Genomic DNA, 19,345 nt, shown 5'->3' with positions numbered 1-19,345 from the left:
GCTAGCTCAGTGGTAGAATGTTTCTTTAGCGTGCATATGGTGTGTGTGTGTGTGTGAGAGAGAGAGAGACAGAGACAGAGACAGAGACAGAGAGACAGAGACAGAGAGAAACAGAGAGAGACAGAGACACGGAGAGAGAGAAGGGGAGACATATGTGCAATCCCTAGCAGAGGAAAGAAACAGAAAGGAAGGAAATGAAGGAGGAAAAGAGAAAGGAAGAAGGAAGAGAGGGAGGGAGAGAGGGAGGAAAAGAAAGGAAGGAAGGGAAGGAGGAAGGGAGGGAGGAAGGAAAGAAAGAGGTGGGGGAAAGAGAGATAGAGGGGAAGGAAGGAATAAAGCAAAACAAGGCCCCCTAATCCTCCCCAACACCCAGGACTGGGAATTGAACCTGGGGCCTCAAGAATGTTACAGGCGCTTCATTACTGAGATATATACAGCACAGTCATTTTTCTTTGTTTTTGTTTGTGTTTTTGAGACTAAGGTGCTAAGCCAGGCCTTGAATTCATTCTGTAACTCACAAAAACCTTGAACTTGTCACCACCCTGCTTCTGCCTCCCAAATAGCTGGTATTACAGAGTCACATCATCAGGCCAAGCAAAGAAGTTGCTTTTATGAAAAACTGGGTAGAGACTCAGACAAAGAAAGCCATGCGAAGAGAAAGGCAAACACAGAATTTTGGTGCCAAAAGTGGGGACTCCCAGAAGCTAGAAGAGATTAATAATCTCCCCTAGAAGCCTTCAGAGAAGTCACCCCTGACACCTAAACTTCAGAACCACCCACCAAGATTAACGCAAAAATAAACACTGTTGTTTTAAACCCACAAATTTATGAAACTTTGTTACAGCAACCCCAATGACGGAAAACCAATGTGTAGTTATGATGTAATACATCATAATGTTAAGAAACAGCATTAATTCGGGTGTGGTAGTGCATGTCTTTAATCCCAGCACTTGGAAGGCAGAGGTGAACAAGTCTTTGAGTTCCAGGCCAGTTTGGTCTACAGAGCAAGTTCCAGACAATAAAGACTACACTGAGAAATCCTGTCTTGAAAAACCAAAAAAGAAAAAGAAAGAACATTAAGACATTTCAAAACTGAAGATGACTTTTCTTTTATTTCCCTCTTAAAATACAAGGTTTACAACTACTGGTGGCATATATCTAGTGAGTTCCAGGCCAGACTAGACTACAGAGATCCTGTCTCAAGAAAAAAAAAACAAAAACAAAAAAAACAAAGACAAAGACAAGGAAGAGAGAGAGAGAGAGAGAGAGAGAGAGAGAGAGAGAGAGAGAGAGAAAGGAAAGAAGAAAAGAAAAAAGTAAAACCACACTGGTACATAGAGTTGATCTTTTTTAGTTTCAATAAAATACATTCGAAGTTTTCCAACCAGATACTCACACTTATCACAATGAGACTTCTCAAACAGGGAGTTTAATCTGCTGACTCCAATTCCTTTCATTTCGTCAACTAAAATTTTGCAGTTTTATAGAGGGAAGTTTCTGTCCTGCCTGGTCCCACTGCCATTCAATCCCAAAGAAACACACAGCAACTTATATTAGTTATAAACTGTTGAGCCTATTAACTCAGGCCTATTACTTACTAGCTCTTACAACTTAAATTAACCCATAATTCTTATCTATGTTTAGCCACGTGGCTTGGTACCTTTTCTCAGTAAGGCATTCTCATCTTACTTCCTCTGCATCTGGCTGATGGCTGTGTCTCTGTCTTTCCTCTTCCCAGAATTCTCCTAGACTGGTTGCCCACCTATACTTCCTGCCTGGCTACTGGCCAATCAGTGTTTTATTAAGCCAATATGAGTGACAAATCTTTACAGTGTACAAGAGCATTCATTACCCTACAGCACAATTTGGTTTAACAACAATCAACTGTTAGTTAAAAATAATCCTATATAAATTCTCAAAAGACAGTATCATTCACTAGAGTAAACTGACAGTTCATGATTTGCCTATCGATAATGGAGTTAAATGCTCACAAATGAGTAGAGGCCACACCTTCCTCCTTATCTGTACATTGCATTTAAGTAGGTCATCTGTACCTTCATCCACAAAGCTCTGCAATAGTCTCAATTGGTCACACAGGACACTGAGAAACATTTCTTAACTATCTATGATCCTGGATCCTGAATAGCCTCCCCTCCACCATGTACATGTATTGTCAGCATGAAACTGAAAACTCAGATTTATAGTGACTTAAACATAAAATCTTATAATTTATCATGTTTAAAAGCAAAACAAAAAAAAACAAACCAAAACCACAAAAACAAACAAACCACAAAACAGCTTTTCAGGTTTGCTATAGCAATCCTACAGTAAGTCATTAGTGTTGGGAATCTCCAACTCAGACCCCACTCCAAATCCTGCCCAGATGTTCCGCTGGGAACTTGGCCCCACTCCTCCCATTCCAAAACCTGCCGTCTCAGAAAGCCCACCAAGGACCGGCTCCTCCACTGCAGCTACTCAAGCCCATGCCTACAGGGTAGTTAAGATGTGTCCCTAGAACTATCACAAGATTTCTCCTCCATTTCCCCAAGATCACCCAGGAGTGAATTGCTCATCAAACCTGAATTTTTAATTCAGCTTGGTCTGACTTATTGCATGAGCCAAATTAGGAGAGAGAAAAGCTGGGACTACACACCAATACTTTTTCAGAGCACTTTGGAAACATTATATTCATCATCCCATTTATATCCAACTAGCCCACACAGAGTCATGTTTATAGCTATTAAAACTTTCTCCCCCCCCCCACCCCGGCGACAGGGTTTCTTTCTCTGTAGCTTTGGAGCCTGTCCTGGAACTAGCTCTTGTAGATCAGGCTGGCCTCAATCTCAACAGATATCCACCTGTCTCTGTCTGGGATTAGAAACATGTGCCAAGTCGGGCGGTGTAGGTGCATGCCTTTTAATCCCAGCACTTGGGAGGCAGAGGCAGGAGGATCTTTGTGAGTTCAAAGCCAGCCTGGTCTACAAGACCTAGTTCCAGGACTGACTTCAAAGCTACAGAGAAACTTTGTCTGGAAAAACCAAAAGAAAAAAGAAAAAAGTGCCATCACTGCCCAGTGCTATTAAAATTTTCCAGAGGGCCAGAGGATGGCTCAGTGGTTAGAAGTACTGACTGCTCTTCCAAAGGACATAAGTTTAATTACCAGAACCCAACATATGTTTCTCCAGCTCCAAGGAGACCTAATGCCTTCTTTTGGCCCACACAAGCACTGCATACACATAATGCACAGACACATGAATGTAGGTAAAACATCCATACTCTTAAAATAAAAATTTTAAAAATCTAAAATTAATTTGAAAAGAATCTTTCTCTTCTGAACACCATGTAACTAGACAAAACTTGGGTTCTATCACCTACAAGAAAATTAATGCTGTTAGGGAGAGGTGAATGTCTCTCCCAAACTCACCAAACCCTGCTGTTGTTCCTTTTCTTTTCATCTCCTGAGCAATGGTGGTCCCTAAAACCTGGCCCTCAGTCATTTATTCCTATCTCTGCACCAACTTTCTGAAGACAAACAGCTCTATCTACTCTAACGACTCTAAAGTCTGTATGCTTAGTCTCTACCTACTTTCTCTTCTTAGACTTCATTTGGATGGGGTTCTGAAACAATGTCCTTCAGGGTATGATGTGGCTGTTCCATCTTAATGTGAGCAGCTGTGTTACCCACAAGACCCTCAGAAGAAGTCATGGGAAGATCATCAGATCCTCACCTGAAACTATAGCCACTCACTCCCCTGCACCCTGAACATAATTCTGCTCAGTTAAGCATCCTTTTCTTCCTATCTGACTACCACATACATCTCTAATCTTCACCTGCTTTTACTCGAGGCCCATGTATTTAAACAGCCAAATAACAGTTCTACCTTGATTAGAAATGGTCACATTTAACACGTCCAAAATTAAGTCCAGTACGTCTCCCATTGCTTGCATTTATAAATCATTACCCATTCAATTACTCAGGTTAGAACCTCTGTGACTCTCAACTACTTTTCCTACTTCAGCACTCACAGTAATTTATCATAAAGTTTTACTAATTTCAGCTAATTCTAGCATCCACACCTTTCTTTCCACAACAAGGGCTCCTAAGTTTCCTCACACTGGTCCTTCTGTCTCCAGCTCACTGCCACTTGGGTCACATTTCTATTAATTCTTGCTTCTCCGGAACTCTCATTTTCACGCCAGTGAGACGGCTCAGCAGGTGCTCGCTCCAGAACTCCAATCTCCAGAACTCATTTTGTAGGACAGTACCCACTCCAGCAAGTTGTTCTCTGACCTCTGGACATACACTATGGTGTGTACACACACAAACACACACACACACACACACACACACATTTAGCCTCAAAATAAAATATCTCACCTATTGTGAATTTACATTTTGCTTATTTCACCTGCCAAAAACTGCTTAATATCTACAAGGTGTTTTGAATACTTTCTCTAATACACTGAAGCAGACTGATTTTCAAAAATATACAGGAATCTTAAATGAATATCAAACCTAAAATTAGCCTAGTTTAATAACACCTAGATAAGTAATTTTTTTCTTCAAATAATTTTTGCCTGTACCACGTATTAAACCCTAGGACCTGTGCATGCTAGACAAGACTCTGTTACTAAACTACATCCCTAGCTAAAAAGATTATTTCTAAATGTGCTTATGAGCAATAGAACAAAAAACATAAAAGTCACATAAAGAAATTAACTCAGTGCTCAAACTTACTTTGACAAATCTCAATAAAACTAAAACAAAGTAATGCAATAAGAAAAGTAAAGGTTGCCGGGCAGTGGTGGTGCATGCCTTTAATCCCAGCACTCGGGAGGCAGAGGCAGGCAGATCTCTGTGAGTTCAAGGCCAGCCTGGTCTACAAGAGCTAGTTCCAGGACAGGCTCCAAAGCCACAGAGAAACCCTGTCTCGAAAATCAAGAAAAGAAAAAGAGAGAGAGAGAGAGAGAGAGAGAGAGAGAGAGAGAAGAGAAGAGAAGAGAAGAGAAGAGAAGAGAAGAGAAGAGAAGAGAAGAGAAGAGAAGAGAAGAGAAGAGAAGAGAAGAGAAGAAAAATAAAGGTTGTTGGAGCCAGGCAGCAGTGGTGGCGCACGCCTGTTATCCAACACTGGGGAGGCAGAGAAAGGCAGATCTCTGTGAGTTTGAGGTCAGCCTTGTCTACAGAGCGAATTCCAGGACTGGCTCCATAGCTACTGAGAAACCTGTCTCAAAGAATCAAACAACAACAACAAAACAAAAAAGGTAAAGGTAGTTGGATAAGTAATTTTTTCTTTTAGAAACAAATTATATTTCCTAATCATTCTACCATCATCCAAATATAAAGCTGTAAAATGAAGGCTTTTTTCTGGGGCGGGGGAAATAATATGTGTGTGCATGCGTGTGGAGACTAGAGGAGGCCATGGATATGCTGTCTACCTTATTTCTTTACACAGGTTTTCTCACAGAATCTGAAGCACACCGATTCAGCTAATCCGTTTAAGCAGGAATCTCCTGTCTGTCCCCCACACTTGGATTACAAATGCTGGGCATAACTGAGCCTGGCTATCGTTATATGGGTGACAGGGATCTGCACTCAGACCCTCATGAAGCACTTTACCAACTGAGCTATCTCACTATGCCTGGAAAATATAGTTTTAAATAATAAATTATCAAAATCAAACTATCATAAAAACCAATGATTTTTAAGCTATGTTCTTATAGCTTATGCATATTAAAAAATCATAAAAAGCACAAAGCTGAAAAAAATAATAATAACCCATTAATAAGCAAATCAATGAAGCCGATCCTCAGAAATATAATTCTATCATTGAAAATATTTTTCTAAGATTGGATATACTAAGAACTTCCTTATGTCATCAACGTTAAGAAAAAATAAAGAGCACTGGAGAGATGGCTCCACATAAACTGAGCATGGGGGTACACATGAATAGCACTGGAGGTAGAGGTAGGAGGATGAGAGTTTCAAGGTTATCCCTGACTATATTGTTGAGTTTGAGGTTGGCCTGAGCTACAGGAGAAAGGGGAAGGGGAAAAGAAAAGAAAGAAACAGTACAGCAATGAGTATAGTTCCGTGGCATAGAGTACATGCTTAGCATGGGTGAGACCCTGGGGTCAATACTCAGCACTGCGAGACCCTCTTAGGTCATAGGGCCAACCAAACAAGCATTACCATCCCTTTAGATAAGACTGCACAGTGCAGACCGCCCGTCTTTAACTGAAGACAAAGCATGGTTATTGCCAGCGCAGGCGGCTGCCACTTCCTCCCCTCAGCTGGTAAGGATGGTAGAAGATGGAGATGGAGTTCCCCTTGAAAGCATCGCCAGTTTGGGAGCAGCTAGGTGTCTGTCACTGTGTGTGTTTTGTTTTTTCTGGGACCAAACACCCAACAGAAACAACCTAAAGAGTGAGTTTGCTCATTGTTTTAGTCTACCATGTCAAGATAGCGCCCTTTAGAACAGAGCTGTTCCACTCATGCCTGTAAGAAAGCAGAGTAGAAGGGCAACAGGAAGTATCAGGGCCAGGTACAGCCTGTACACCCCCCACCCAAGTTCTTACCCCTTCCAATCAGCCTCCACTTCCTATACTTCTCCCATATCCCAATAGTTCATTCAATTCTTGAATTCATCAATGGATTAAGACATTGATTAGGTCATTTGTATTTACCCTCAGCCCCACCCAAAGGGGTGTTTTAGTAATCATCTAAGTAATTCCTCATCTTGTAAAGCTGACAATAGGGATCTGCCATGGCAGTCACCTAGGCTGCATGGTCCATTACCACAAACGATGGAGAGCCGGCTGACTGCACAGTGAATGAGCATGGTTGAAGATTGAGTAGTCTATGCAACCGAAAAGCTAATTGGCTAATGGAACAGTCATTTTAAATGACATAAAATACAAAGTATTTGTCATGTTAAGTTAAAAGTATTGGGGAAGAAAGAAATGTGTCTTGCAGTAACATAAGTCTGAGAATTGCTGAGTTGAATAATTTAGCATAATTCCCTAACTTAGCCTGTGCAGTGTGGACCCTCAGGAGTGCTCTTGGTTTAGGAGAAGATGCACCCATTCACTGAGATAAGCAATCCTGGGGCATGGATATCATTTAACTCTGCAGGAAGGTGCCTTTTGTTTCTGAATAATAAAGTTAAAAAAAATACTCAGCACTGAAGGGAAAGGGGGCAATGCAAAGGGACAATTATGAATAAATATGACACAGATAAATCTCAGTGCATGAATCTAAGTGGAAAATAAGGCAGCCATTAAAAAAAAAAGTCTGATTCCATTTATATGCCACTCTAGAAAAGACAAAAACACACAGAAAGTAGATCTGCAACCACCTCAGGCAAGCAAGGGAGGACACTGCAAAGGGCATCTACAAAAAGAGGACTTTTTGTAGAGAAGGAAATGTTCTGTATCTTGATTGTGGTAGTGACTACACTAGTATATATAGTTGCTTAAAACCACTCAATTGTTCACTTAAACTTTTTGCACATAAATTATTCTTGAATAAACTACATAAATTATCCTAAACAGAAAAAAGCATGTACTTCATACTCAAGATTATAATTTATGCAACATTCTGAGTTCTATTTTAAAAAAGGAAAGGAAAAAAAAATATTCTCTTTGTTAGGTGTGGGAAAGAGTCATAGTAGCCATAGGATAGAGGTGGGGCTTGCAAAATGTCAACAGAGTTCTAGAGGGAAAATCCAGGCAGTAAAAGAACAGCCAAAACAATGGACAATGATGGTGCATGCCTTTAATTCTAGCACTTGGGAAGCAGAGGCAGGTAGATCTCTGTGAGTCTGAGGCCAGCCTGGCCTACAAAGCTAGTTCTAGGACAGCCAGGGCTACACAGAGAAACCCTGCCTTAATAAAATAAAATACAACAACAACAAAAACAAGCAAAAGGAACAGCCAGAGCCAAACACATTGTGTCAGAGCCCCCAGGTCAAAGCAGGTGAAGCAAACTGGCCTGGTGCATTAAGGTGCAGAGGAAGTGAGAGCGAGGAAGTTGCCTTCACAAGGGAACAATCTTGAGTGGGAAGTCAGGGTCTGAGCAGAATGAGAAGGGTGTGCACAGAAGGAAAGACGTCAACATAAGGAGTCAGAGCACAAGTAAGGGGGGAACCACCCTGTGTCGTGGCATCCTGATATGGGCTCTGAGATTCAAAAGGGCTGGAGGTGAGAGAAGAGGATATGGAATGAAGAAATAGCCTCAGCATGGAGAGGAAAGGAGTGGTTTATAAACAACAAAAAACAAGGTGTGTGTGTGTGTGTGTGTGTGTGTGTGTGTGTGTGTAGGATAATGAATCCCAATTTCTCATGTTTGAGAAGATCATTACAACATAAGAAAGGCAAATGCTAGATTGTTAGTCTGAAGTCAGAGGTACTAGAGTAAGTTCGTAGTTTTCAATGTATACACTAAAATACAGAGACAGAAATATAGATATGTGTGTATCTATACATAAATAGAACCTCCAATTTCACCATGAAGAGGGCCTGGGAATAGTTATAACCCAATAGTAATAAAAATGTTAGCACTAAAAATTAACCTTCACTGGGAGAAAGCAGAGACCCCCTAGAAAAATAGTTGATTCCAGGGCCAAGACAAGGAAGTGCAAAATAATCCAGGAGCACGAAGAATGTATGTAGCTCAATGACAGAACACTGGCTTATCATGTAGGTGACCCCATGTCAGGGCCTTAGCACCACAAAAAAGAAGTGTGTGTGTGTGTGTGTGTGTGTGTGTGTGTATGTATGTATGCCAGGAACATGTCAAAAAGTAATGATGAAAAAAAGAGTAATGATGCTCAAAGAATGATGGGGACACAGAAAGGACATAGAAGCCAAATACATGAGCTCTCAGTGGTCAAACAGCAAAACAATTTAAACATCAAAATAAATGGTCTACATATCTGTGTCCTTTCAGAATTCCTACGCTGAAGTCCTAACACTCAAAGTAACAGAACTAGATGGAATCTTCGGGAAGTACTCAGGTCATGGGGTTGGAGCCTCATAAATGGGTTCATTCCCTTATTAAAGAGCTCACGTGGCCCTTTAGGCCACTTTAGTTAAAGTAAGAGTATGGCTGTGTGCAAGCATGCTTCTGACTAGACCTCATACTTGCTGGCCCTTTAATTTTAGCCTTTCTAGCCTTTCCAACTGTGAAAAGTAAAGCCCTTGTTCATAAATCAGCCAGTTTACACTACCTGGTTATAATAACCCCAGCTGACTAAAGCAAACAATAGCAGTACAATCACCACAAAAGACACATAAATCATGATTCCATATTGATGTAAGTATATGACAAACCCATTAAAATCCTAATGAGGTACTCACTGAAAAGAAGGATCAACTCTGTAGTAGAAAAGCCTGGCAGATGGCCCTGAGAGAGCTGATCCTCTCTGATCACAGCAGAAGAGCTGACCCTGCCCCTCATCACAGGAGTGGAGGAGCTGACCCCAATGGTAGAAGAGCTGGCTCTGTCCCTTGCCTGAGGGGGTGGGCCCAGCAGCTTAGCCTGAGGAACATCCACCTAGACCAACCAGCTATCACCCAGACCAACATCCAGGACTTTGAGTTGGCCCACCACAACATCCACCCCATCTATGACCTGCCAGGGTGTGTGAAGGGGTGGGTCCTGTGGACCCATAACCACAAGATCTCCAGTGACTCAGGCAACAGCAGGATATCTGAGAGGAGTTTCCATGAGGATAGAGCATTGATGGTGTACTAGAAGCCAGGGTCCTTGAGCCAGACCAACAACATGACAATGAACATTTGCAAGAAAAGCTGACTGGACAAAGGAGTATACTGCGTGACACACTGGCACTCCTAATGCCACAAAGGGAGAAGTGCTGGAGAAGTGGGAAAGATGGAGAATTGAAGAGGATTTTTGTTTGTTTTGTTTTTAATTAATATTTTTTAATTTTCTTTTGGAGGGACACTACGGGGGTGAGGGGCAGATGTGGTAGGACTGGAAAATGAGCGGGATTGGGGTGCATGATATAAAATTCCCAAAGAATCAATTAAAAACTATGTTTAAGAAAAGCCTGGCAGACACTGATTACAAGTAATCAAAGTGAAAGACAGTGACCATTACTGCTGTGATGCACTTGCCCACATGTATGGATCCGACTATGAGCGCACAGAGGCTTCAAATTGAGAGATATTCTACAAAAATAGCTGACATGCAATCTTCAAAAGTGACAAGATCAAGAAAAAGATGAGGGAACTGTTCCATGCTGAAAGAGGGAGGCTAAGGAAACAAGGAAACGATGCAAACTGAACTGTACTGACGACTCCTTCTGCCAGTTATGTGATTAACCGCACAATGGACACCACCCAGGCTGAGTGTGATACTGAGTCAGTGTGAACGTCCTGCTTTGATAACTGCACTGTCATTGTGTAGGACAATGTTCTCTGCATAAAATTCACACTACACCATTCTGAGTGACAGGGCATAAGGTCAGCAGCTTCCTCTCAAAATATTCAAAAATAAAACAGAACAGCAGCAACTGTGTGCCATACTTGCAACTTTTTTCATTTGTTATTGTTTCAAAATTGTTGTGGGGGTGGGGAGCTGGGCATGGTCTTTAATTTCAGCAATCTAGAGGCAGAGGCAAATGGAGCTCTGTGAGTTCAAAGCCAGCCTGATCTACAGAGGGAATTCCCAGACAACCAAGGCACTGTGAAGAGACCCTGTCCCAAAAACATAACATAACATAAAATAAAATTGTTGTGGGGGAAAGAACAATGTAACTAAAAACTAGGTTAAGAACAAGACTGATTCTCCACAGTCAGTCTGTGTAGCAGACTATGTCATCTTGGTAAGAAACTGAAAAATTATTAAGAAATGACATGACATTTTGGAGCAGCCAGATGTAGGGCCCGGTCTATCCTTGCTCCTTGGGGTAAATGTCGAGGACGGTTTTTGGTCAGCCGGCTAAAAACCTAATGCCTTCTTTTTATTTAGTGTGTGTGTTTATGATGGGGAGGGGTGGGGCATGCTTACGAGGGCACACCTCTGAAAGTCAGAAGACAACTCTGTGCAATCAGTCCTTGCTGTCCACCTTTTCGTGACTTCAGGGATCCAACACAGGTCTCCAGGCTTGCCCAGCAAAAGCCTTTGTTGGCTGTAGGCATCTCACCTACAGTTCTCTTAAATGACCTCAATCAGGTAGTAGTGAGAAACGAAAACTGTGAAGGATTCCTTTCTCTGAAATAAAGAGGGATGAGTAACAAAAAAGAGGCGTCTAGAATGGTACGCTGGCGCTATCAACGACTAGCCAGCAACAAAACACAACTTAGCACCTCCTGGACCAAGAAAGAGGCTGGAGAGCTGGTAACTAAACTTCCTTCCAAATCTGAAACTGGAATTACCCTGAAGGAGAAGAGCTTCCCTAGCTCACCTTGTTATTACATCCCGCTTAGCTATATATAGCAACACAAAGAGACACAAAGACTAAAATAAACGTGCGTGAACCCTGTATACCCCTGGTTGTGTAGGTCCATCAATCAAAAGTATAAAAAACAATGCATCTGCCAAATTGTTCCTTGCGAAGAATTCTCTGACAATTGAGGAGAACAAACAAAACGCATGAAAGCTCAGCGAGGGCACCTGCAAGTGGTTGGCTGGCTATCTTAAGAGAATCACTTAGTTCCGGAACGCGGGCAACTAAGTCCTGAAAGAATTTCCTAGAAATGTTTCACAGTGCACGCACGGATCCTCTGGCCTTTCCAAGCACCCGGCGTTCGGCCGGGACGTACATGGCCCCCCAGAGGGCGGGCGGGCGGGCGGACCGGAGGCAGCGCTGGACTCTCAGCACTTCCTCTCCGGGAGGACGGCCCCCAGCGTCAGTCTTACTCAGGATGCAGGGCACAAGTGGACTCCTAGGAACTCCGCACAGTGTGCTCCCGCCCTCCCAACGCCTCCGGCACGAGGGCGCGGTCCCGGGTGCCCGCAGCCGCCACAGAAGAGCGTGGCGCCGCGCGGGCAGGCTCTCCACCGACCCAGCCCCCCAGCCCCCGGCCCCCGGCCGCACCGCCAAGGCCTAGGCCAGCGACCGCCTTCCCGCGGTCCCCTGACACACGCCCACCGCCAGCCAGGCTCGCCCGCGCAGCGAAGGCCCGACCCCAGTCCACCCACCGCTCCTCCACCGCGGGACCCGGCCCTCCCGCCTCCCCGCCTCCCCGCCTCCCGGCCTCGACGCCCGGCCCCGCCGAGCCCACTGGACGGCTGCCGGGGGCGGAGGCGAAGCCCGGGGGCGGCGCCGCCCCACACCCTTACCTGGCTTCTCGTGGTCGTAGCCTACCACAATGAAGTAGTCGGCCAGCCGAGCCATGACCGCCGCCGCCGCGCCCGGGAAGCGGGTTCCCGTCGCCGCCCTCGCCGCCGCCGCCCACCCGGCCCGGGCGAGCTCAGCATTTTCCCTTGAGCGGCTGTAGCGGTAGCAGCGGCGCTTCAGCCATGTTTGACAACCGAGGCGCTCACTGCGCCTGCGCCGCGCCTCGTGCCCGCCCCTCCCCCGCCCCACCCGAAAGGGCCCAGCGACCCGGTGCCCGGCGTTCGCGAGCCCACGCGGCGCTCCGAGGCCGCTGGGACACGCGGCCCGGGAAGTGGGCGGTCGGGCGCGGCCTCGCCACGCGCCGCTGCCGAGGAGGCCGCGCGCTTAGAGCAGGGCTGCTGCCCCCAACGCCCCCCTCCCCTATTCTTTATTTTCCTGGAGCTGGGGTCCTTCCTTCCGCCTTCTCTCCCTTTTGCAGTTAGGGGAAAGCGAGCGTAGGGGCGCGGGGTCACTTGGAAAGTTTACTCTTTTTTGCTGCTTGTTACCACTGGCAGCGCGGAGGAGATTCTCCCGCCCTCGCTGGAAGCTTGGAATTTGCACCGCCAAGGCTTTTTGCTGCACGTTTCCTGTTTATGTTGTGCAGATGGGAATTTTAGAAACACGCCACCGAGCAGGCGGGGGAGGGAAAGACTTGCGCAATCCTCAGAGGCGCCTATGGTTTCAGGGCTGCCTGGGCCGGGGGCGGTCGGCTAGGGCTTTCCTCTGAGCGCCCGAGGGAGTTGTATTCCACCTAGGAACTGGGCATCCCCGGGATCCTCCTCAACTGGGCCGGTCCCTCCCCGGGGAGCCCCGCCCGCCTGACTTTCACTGCCTTGCGGCGGGTCTCAGTAGCTGAAGCAGGTGTTAACTTCCAATTTGTTCTACTGCAAACACGCAACAGAATGAGTTCGTGGAGTTGTGAGTCCAGTCTAGAGATTATCCAAGTCACTTGCGATATATATATATATATATTCTCCCTTACTGATGTTTTCGAATTTGACTGGCACAGCAGTTGGATTAGTTTACTGCCCCGCTTTCTAATGATCATGCAGTTTTAGTAGTAGACTATGTATGTGAATTAAAACTGAAGTTTTCGGAACTTCGGATTTTTTTCGGAAATGATCTTCATAAGGACATCATTCACTGAGGGTTTGGCCCTTAATGTATTGTACATAGTTAGGTGCTAACGTGCCTAGTGCAACACACACACCCTCTGCCAAAGACTAGCAGAAACCTAGTGACTGGAGCTGCGAACTCAAGTCCAAAGGGTCGTCGTCTCAACCGCTCTGATTCATAGTTCTCTTTTCTGGGCCAGCATTCTCCTTCCCACTTTCGTGCTGGGAACTTAAGGTCTCATACATGCTAGGCAAGCTTTGTGCCATTAAACTGTTCCCCGCGAAAGGCCAGACCTTTTCAGCACATGCCTGAGAAGTTTGGGCTACGCTAGAATTGAAACTGAAGGGATGCTTTAATTCAGGACCTTCTTTATAAAGGGCTACTTGTCAGTCAGTATAACTACAGTGACAGAATGTAGGTTGGTTTTCAAAATAATTAAAGCAAATAAAACCACGAGCCACACCTCATAGAGAAAATTTCCCAGTAACTTCCCTGGGAGCTCTTCCTGCACTTTTTCAGTAAAGAGTAACCTCACTTCCTCTAGAGACAGCCGCTGGTGAACAGTCCCGTCAGAAAGTCCTTCCTTATTATGTCAGAGTTGTCCTGTAACTGCTCTCAATGTGTTCTCTGGAGCTACCGCTACGGGAGGGACACCACATGACTCTGTCTTAGTATGATTTTGAAAACAATTGTGGGGGGTTTTCCCCCGGTTTTACTCCTTTGAAGTTTGTATAAGGGGAGATGGCTCAGCAGCTACTCTGCCAGAGGACCAGATTTGGTTCCCAGCATCCTCAGGACAGGTCCCAACCAGTTAGTTGCATGGGATCCAGTACCCTCTTCTGGCCTCCTTCAGCAACAGGCGCTTACATGGCACACGAACATGCAAACCTTCATACACATGAAATAAAAATCTTTATAACTGGGATAAAATTTGTATATCATAAAATGAAATATACACTTTAGTGCCATTTAATATATCTCTGTTGAACAATTACCACATCTGTCTAGTTTCAAAACATTTTTTCACCCAAAATTCTTTAAACAGACACTCCCATTTCCCTCTCTAGACTCCAGCAATAACCAGCTTGCTTTCTGGCCCTTTGGACTTGCCTATTGTGAGGATTTTATATAACTTGAATTGTGTGTCGTGTTTGGTATACTGTTTTCCAGGTTTAGCCATGCGGTAGTATCAGTACTATTTTGTATTATATTGGAGTATCAGTACTGCACTCTGCCTTACTGTTTAATAACACTCCATTGTATGTAGGGACCATGCTTTGCTTATCTATGCACTGGTGGACTGGGACATTGTTTCAGATTTATGGATACTGGCACCATGACAATACATAGCATGTATGTGAGTATCGATTTGCAATTCTTTTGGGTATACCTTTAGGGGTAGAACCATTGGACAGTACTGAATTACATATGGTAATTCTGCTTAATTTTGAGGTACCACCAACTGATTTTCACAATAACCGAATATTTTTCCTACCACCACTGAACAAGGAGTCTAACTTCTTTATATCTTTTATCAACACTTGTTTTCCTGGTTGCTTTTTAAAAATATTATAGGCATCATAATAGTATGAATTATTTTTGTTTGTGTTTTTGAGGGTTTGTTCTGTTTTGTTGTTGTTGTTCTGGTTTTTGTCTGTTTGTTTGCTTTTTGAGACAGGGTTTTTTGAGACAGTTACTTTTTGAGACAGGGTTCCCTGGCTGTCCTGGAACTTACTCTATAGACTAGGCTGGCCTCGAACTCAGAGACCTTCTTGCCTCTCCCTCCTAAGTACTGGAATTAAGGAATGTGCCACCACCATCTGGCCCAATAGGTATAAATTATTAATCTTTGCTGTGGCTCTTTTTTTTTTTTAAAAAAAAAAAAAGGGGGTTTATTTATTTATTATGTATATAGTGTTCTGCCTGCATGTGTGCCTACAGGCCAGAAGAGGGCACCAGATCTCATTACAGATGGTTGTGAGCCACCCTGTGGTTGCTGGGAATTGAACTCAGGACCTCTGGAAGAACAGTCAGTGCTCTTAACCTCCAAGCCATCTCCCCAGCTTCTGCTGTTGCTCTTGAGATACAGTCTCACTAGAGACCTCACTAATCTGTAACTCCGATTACCCTTGACCTCTGGATCCTCCTACTATACACCCTGCCGCAGCCACCACCACCACCACCACCACCACCACACACACACACACACACACACACAGGGATTAACAACATGGAATTAACCTCCAGGTCTAGCTAATTGAATGTTTTACTCTGCTCTTGATTTATATTTCTTTAATGACTCATGATGTTGAACATCTTTTCCTGTATACGTCGGCCATTTCTAAATCTTCTTAAGAGAAATGTCTATACAAGTCCTTTGCCAACCGCTCCCTCCTCCCACCCCGCTAGGGATCTAACCCTTGGCTTCCCCCATGCTAGGCAAACTTTGTTCTATGGAGCCTTACCCCAACCCAGTCCTGTTTGTCTTTGTTGTGTTTGTAAACTCTGAGAGCTAGGTCCCCATCACATATGAACTCTGTGGGTATTCTGTAGACTGTCTTGTCATTTTTTTTTTTTGATCTTGTGATCTTGTCCTTTGGCTCACAAGTGTTTAACTTTGGTAAAGTACAAATGTTTGTTGGTTTTCTGTGATTTTTGTGTCATATCTAAAAATTCATTGTTGAATTTAAGATCATGAAGATCTACTGCTATGTAAGCAATGCATAATTATAGCTCTTGTATTTGGGCCTTTGATCCATTTTTAGTTGACTTTGTAGTAGTAGGGTTCTCCTATGTTTTTTCTTTTAGATCTATGTTTATTCTCTCTCTCTCTCTCTCTCTCTCTCTCTCTCTCTCTCTCTCTCTCTCTCTCTCTCTCTCTCTGTGATGACCAGAAGAGGGTGTCAGAGCCCCTGGACCTAGAGTTACAGACTATTGTGAGCTACCCGGCATGGATGCTGGGAACTGAATTTAGTTCGTTGGATAAGAATCAAGTTCTCTTACCCACTGAGCCAGCTCTCTAGCCCCCATTTGCTTTTTAAATGCATATTATTTAAATTCTATTTGCAGGTGTTGGTGTTTTTCTCTGATGCTAAGCATGAAACCCAAGGTAATTTGCTCTTCTTCCTACTAAGCTATGTTCCCACCCTGCAAGTTTGTTTGTTTGTTTACTTTTTCAATGTTGTTTTCAAACCTAGAATCAAGCAATACCTTCCCAGGTATATTTACTCTCTTAAGGTCTTAGGTAGATTAGTGGACATTTAAATGGCCTTTTTGTAAACGAGGTTTTCACCTGTCCTAAGGTACCAGTCTAAAGGTACTATGTGTTCCTATCTACACATGAACACATTAGCATCCATTGAAGCTCTGCTTTGTTTTCTCACCCACTAACTGCCAGGCTGCTGAAACTGATAAGCCCGGACAAGGCAGCCTGATTGCGAGTTTGGCTGGAGGCCATCCCATCCCCTAAGATAACTACCATCATCTTCCACCAACAGGGAAAGAACAAAGCAAGTCCAGATTTGTTTTGCTGGAGGCTGGGAGCTGGAAGGGAAGAAGGCTATACAGCTCCAGTGACGAAGCACATGCGAGAGATGGCAATCTCTCTTGCCTTAGAAGACAAAATGGAGCTGATTACCAGAGAGGAAGATTTCTCACCCCATACTCCTCCAGTGGCCTGCGGTGGGGTGAGTGGTTTAACTGTACAGTCATTTCAAGTGCTTCCTGTGGTTAGCCACGGCAGCTCAGGGAGGCAGTATGAAAGCTGGATCTGACCATATGTCCTGCAGGCAAGACCCAAGTGGGGCGGAGGGGGCCTTCAAATTGCATCCCATAACAAAGGAGACTGAGAGCTGTGGTGGAAAATTCCCTGATCCATTGCCACATCTCTAACCACTCAGTTGCCTAAGCCAGAAGCTTAATGACTGCTGCCCTGGACGCTGGTCTTTCTCTCTGCCCCACACTCGTCATTCGGCCCTATTGCTCCTGCTTCCCACACATCCACTCCACCCTCACATCTTCGTCACCTCCCATCTTGATAATTAGAATACCTTCCGTACCTAGTCCCCTCTTCATGAGTTCCATGTCTGGGAAATATGATTCTGTATACGTAAAACATGTTTTTAAGATCAGGTTTTATGTACGCCAGGCTAGCCTTTGACTTTCAAAGAACTCGAAGATGACCTTGAACTTCTGAACCTCCTGACTCCACCTCCTTGTTAGGATTACAGGTACCAAACTCAAGGTTTTGAATATGCAAGACAACTGATGTACATTCCCAGTCTCTCTCTCTTTATATATATATATATAAAGTATGTGTGTGTGTGTGTGTGTGTGTGTGTGTGTAAAACCTAAAAACAAAAAGCAGGCCAATGACCCTGTCTTAAAATTAAATGTGTGTACCAAGCACACTATTTTCACATAGAACTATGTCCGGGGTGCAGGGACGAAAACTTTGGAGATGACTGAAGAAATGTGTGTCGTAGACCATGGAATCTCGACATTCATCTGAAGTACCCGTGACTGCAGTTGCTACAGTATAAATAGGTACTGTGAGGTTTTATAGGCTGCTTTTAGTTAGATTGCATGTTTGGTGAACAGGCCTTGGCTACATAATTTTGCAGAGTCCAGTGCAAAATGAAAGTGAAGGAGCCCTTATTCAAAAGCTAGGAATTGCAAAAGAGCTACAGCAGAGCATTAAAACAAGCACAGGCTCTTCTGAGTGCAGGTCCCCATGCATCTGAACAGGACGCACTTCTACAAGGCTGGCTGTGTTGGTTCAGTGTGTGTGCACACTGCAGTGTGGGGGTAGGGGTTCAGATGGTGAGGAGATCGTGCAATCTAATCTACCTTGGTGCTACCACCATCCTGCCCTTCCTGCTCCTCAAGGCCATCTACCACATTCATTACTTGAGATGCATTTCTTCTTTGGCTGTTATTTTGGAGACGACAATGGGATCCAGGGCCTTCCTTGTGCACGCTAAGCACGTGCTTCACCACTTAGCTACCCCTCCCCACTTCAAAATAATTTTTGTTTGTTCTTTTCTTATGATTGTTGTCGAGGTGATCGCACCATATAGCCCAAGCTCACAATCCTCCTGCCCCAACCTCCTGTGTACCAGAAGTACAGAAGTGCTTATTATGCCCAACCCTCAAAACTATCTTTTAAATTTTTTTCATGTAAAATATGGGTTTTTTATTTCTGAAATCTTATTAATTTGACAGGACAATAGGATCTTTGAGATAAGTATGCACCAAATCATTTCTCTCTTCTTCTCAAACCCATTGTCTTAGTTACTTTTCTGTCTCTATGCTTAGTTATCATGATAGGGCTACTTAGAGAAGACACAGTTGGTTAGGTACCTAGAGTTTCGTTTCAGAGGGTGAGTCCATGATTGGTGGGGACCATGGAGCAGGCAAGCAGGCGGGCAGACAGACAGGCAAGCATGGCACTAGTGCAGTAGCTGGTCTACAAGCATGAGGCAGAGGGCTGACTGGGAATAGTGGAGGCTTTTAAAACCTCAAAGCTCACCGTCAGTGACACACCTCCTCCGGCAAGTCCATAGTTCCTAACTTTCCCAAGTTCTGCTGTTAGTAGAACAGCCTTCTCTATGCCTGTTGCCTTCTTTGTGGTCTCTTTCATTTATCCCACAAGTTACTTTCTTTAAGCTTCAGTGAGGTTCACCATCCAGCTCTATCCCATGCAAAGACTGTCTGTATCTGCCCGTTTGTGCACAGGCTGGGCAAGCAGCTCCGTAGTGGGACACTTGCTTTGCATACTGGAGGTAAAGGAGGAGGAGGAACAAAAGCATTACTTTTCTTTATGAATCTGCTCTGCCTTAAAGCCAGGGGATAGCAGTCTTCCTGTCTCTGCCGTTCTAAACAAG

At 44.3% G+C, this 19,345-nt stretch overlaps 1 protein-coding gene across 5 annotated transcripts in view; it reads right to left on the bottom strand.

Moving 5' to 3' along the window:
- Sbf2 (SET binding factor 2) overlaps nt 1-12,493 on the bottom strand; it is a 382,011-nt gene extending 369,518 nt beyond the window's left edge. For 4 of the 5 annotated variants that reach the window (XM_085692888.2, XM_085692889.2, XM_085692890.2 and 1 more), the window contains exon 1: nt 12,308-12,493. In XM_085692888.2, the coding sequence (XP_085549014.2) occupies nt 12,308-12,362 (55 nt within the window). In that variant the 5' untranslated portion in view covers nt 12,363-12,493. The remainder of the gene's footprint in view (nt 1-12,307) is intronic. The other variant, XM_085692892.2, reaches the window with a different exon arrangement.
- Nucleotides 12,494-19,345: the final 6,852 nt, after the last annotated feature.

Source organism: Myodes glareolus, chromosome 7 (assembly GCF_982192425.1).
Source record: "Myodes glareolus chromosome 7, mMyoGla1.1, whole genome shotgun sequence".
NCBI lineage: Eukaryota > Metazoa > Chordata > Mammalia > Rodentia > Cricetidae > Myodes > Myodes glareolus.
This window is presented reverse-complemented; position numbering and strand designations above follow the sequence as displayed.